The following is a 2108-nucleotide window of genomic DNA, read 5'->3' as shown; positions in this document are numbered from 1 at the left end:
CAGCTAGACGCCATATAAATACAGAGTTCGCTACAGATTATTCTGCAATTGTCCAATCCATACTTTACAACAACTTCTATTAAAACAACAAAAATGTAGCAAGCTTGAGGTGGAAGATATGGTGGAACTCACAAATTACAGTATAGGACTTGCACACTTCTTATGCTTTGCTTTTGCAAAGAAGTTTGAAATGTTTCCCCCTAAATAAAGTTAGTTAAATAGAAAATATAAATAATTTATATTTATTTGTAAACAGAATTCAAAAAATATCTTCTAGTGAAATATAAACAAGCATTTTAAAACTAAGAGACTGTGACTAACTGCAGGGCAAACGATATCTGTGAGAAAAGTGGCAAGATTACAGTGGAGCGGATAAATGACAAGGCAGAAGAGGATAACTGTAGATAACATTGAAAACTATCTCAGATCCCCCAAGATCTCGTAGAAAAGCTCAGTACACCGAGTACAATTTTTAGTGGAATAGAAAAGAGATTTGGATGGACCTGCCAAACTGTACTTGCTTGCTCCTATTCCCCAGCCCCTGGCCATAGAATTCTTCGCGGGCTGGATGGACCTGGGCCAGCCCCTTGGGTTCTAACACGATACCCGCTCGATGCTCCAGGGGGCCCGGTCACATCCATGGCGGGAAATTCCTCCCCCAACCGCACGGCCTGTGAGAAACGCGCCCAGCAGCCGCTGAACCGGCGAGGCTGCCGAGTCAGGGAAGGGTGCTGAGGCGGCGAGGGTGGCCTGGGTCAGGGAGGGAAGGGGGCGAGGGAGCTCGGTTCTCCCCGGGAGAGAGCAGGCGACGCCCAACGGTCCAGCCGCTCAGATGAAGTGGATCCAGGCGCCGCCATCGGGCTCCTCGTTCGGGGAGGTGGCGGCCCGAGCCGCGCGCTGGCGGCCCCGCAGCCGGTAGTTGAGCCCCTCGTTGTTGTCCCAGTACTCGGTGCCGGCCACCCGGTAGCGCACGGCGAACTCCAGCGTGCCCCCCGCGGCCGCCGCCGGCAGGTGGAAGGAGAAGCGGTCGGTCAGGCCGTCGGCGGGGCCCGGCGCCAGGTAGGCGGCCGCCACCTCGGCGCAGCTGACCCAGCGGTTGAGGGTGTAGCGCACGGAGACGGCCTTCTCGTAGGCCAGGTTGAGGACGCGCACGGCGCCGCGCAGGCCGGCGGGCTCGGCCCGCACCCACTCCAGCTTCACCTTGTGCCGCCGCACCCGCTCCGCGAAGCCGGGGCTGGCGCCGGGCTGCGGCGCGAAGAGGGGCTCCAGCAGCGGCGACGGCCCGAACAGCACCGGCTCCAGCTCGCCCAGCGCCGGCGGCTTCCTGGTCTTGAGTAGGTCGGCGGCGCGGGCCGGGAGGGGCAGCGGCACCTGGGGCAGGTCGGCTTCGCAGAAGTGGCGCACGGAGATGAGCTCCAGGCCCAGCGAGTCGGCGAAGCGCACGGTCTTCCTGCGGGACGGGCTCTGCTGCAAGGCCGGCCGCAGGCTGCGCTCGCCGGGCGTGGGCAGCGACTTGGCTCGCCGGCGCAGCGTGGGGCTGGGCGGCACAGGCGGCACCGAGGGCTCCCGGCCGCGGGAAGGCTGCGGCTTCTCTCCGGCGGCTGCCGCTTCTCGGACCACCGGCGTGGGAGACGGCGCCCCTTCGCGCTCCGGGCTGCAGTCCCCCTTGCAGTGCTCGGCCAGGCTGCCATAGAGGCAGGCGCTGCAGCTGAAGTTCCGAGGCAGGTAGAGCCGAGGGGGAGGCGTGGGCACTGAAGCGTGCAGCGAGGTCGCCTTATCCATGGGGGGCGAGAGGGCGACTAGGATGAGCGGGGCGGCTGCTGCTAGGGCTGAGCCCAAGTCTAGTGCATGCCCAGAGCTCCCCGTTCCTGCGGCTGCTGCTGGCTCTTCCGCGAAGCTGAGCGGCCCCACCGCTCTGCCGGTTGTGTTGTGCAGCCTAGTGCATGATGCCAGCGGGGGCTCTGTTCGAGCCTAGTGCATGGTGCTGAGCCGCGAGCCCGGCCGCTGCTGGGACGGAGTCTCCTGTATGCTGGTGCTCTCCTCGCGCCAGCTGCTGGGTCTGGTCGGGGTCTAGGAAATGATGATGCCCGATTATCTCGGAGCTTTAG

At 62.1% G+C, this 2108-nt stretch overlaps 1 protein-coding gene across 1 annotated transcript; it reads right to left on the bottom strand.

The window, feature by feature from the left end:
* Window positions 1-828: 828 nt before the first annotated feature.
* On the bottom strand, window positions 829-1782 carry LOC112106850 (protein phosphatase 1 regulatory subunit 3E-like). The gene has a single exon (XM_024200312.1). The coding sequence runs from the start codon at window positions 1780-1782 to the stop codon at window positions 829-831; it is 954 nt and encodes a 317-aa protein (XP_024056080.1).
* Between the last annotated feature and the right edge of the window lie 326 nt (window positions 1783-2108).

This window comes from Terrapene carolina, unplaced genomic scaffold (genome assembly GCF_002925995.2).
Source record: "Terrapene carolina triunguis isolate 2854851 unplaced genomic scaffold, T_m_triunguis-2.0 Scaffold33891, whole genome shotgun sequence".
Taxonomy (NCBI): Eukaryota; Metazoa; Chordata; order Testudines; family Emydidae; genus Terrapene; species Terrapene triunguis.
The sequence above is the reverse complement of the archived record's forward strand: the minus strand, read 5'-3'. Positions and strand labels throughout refer to the sequence as shown.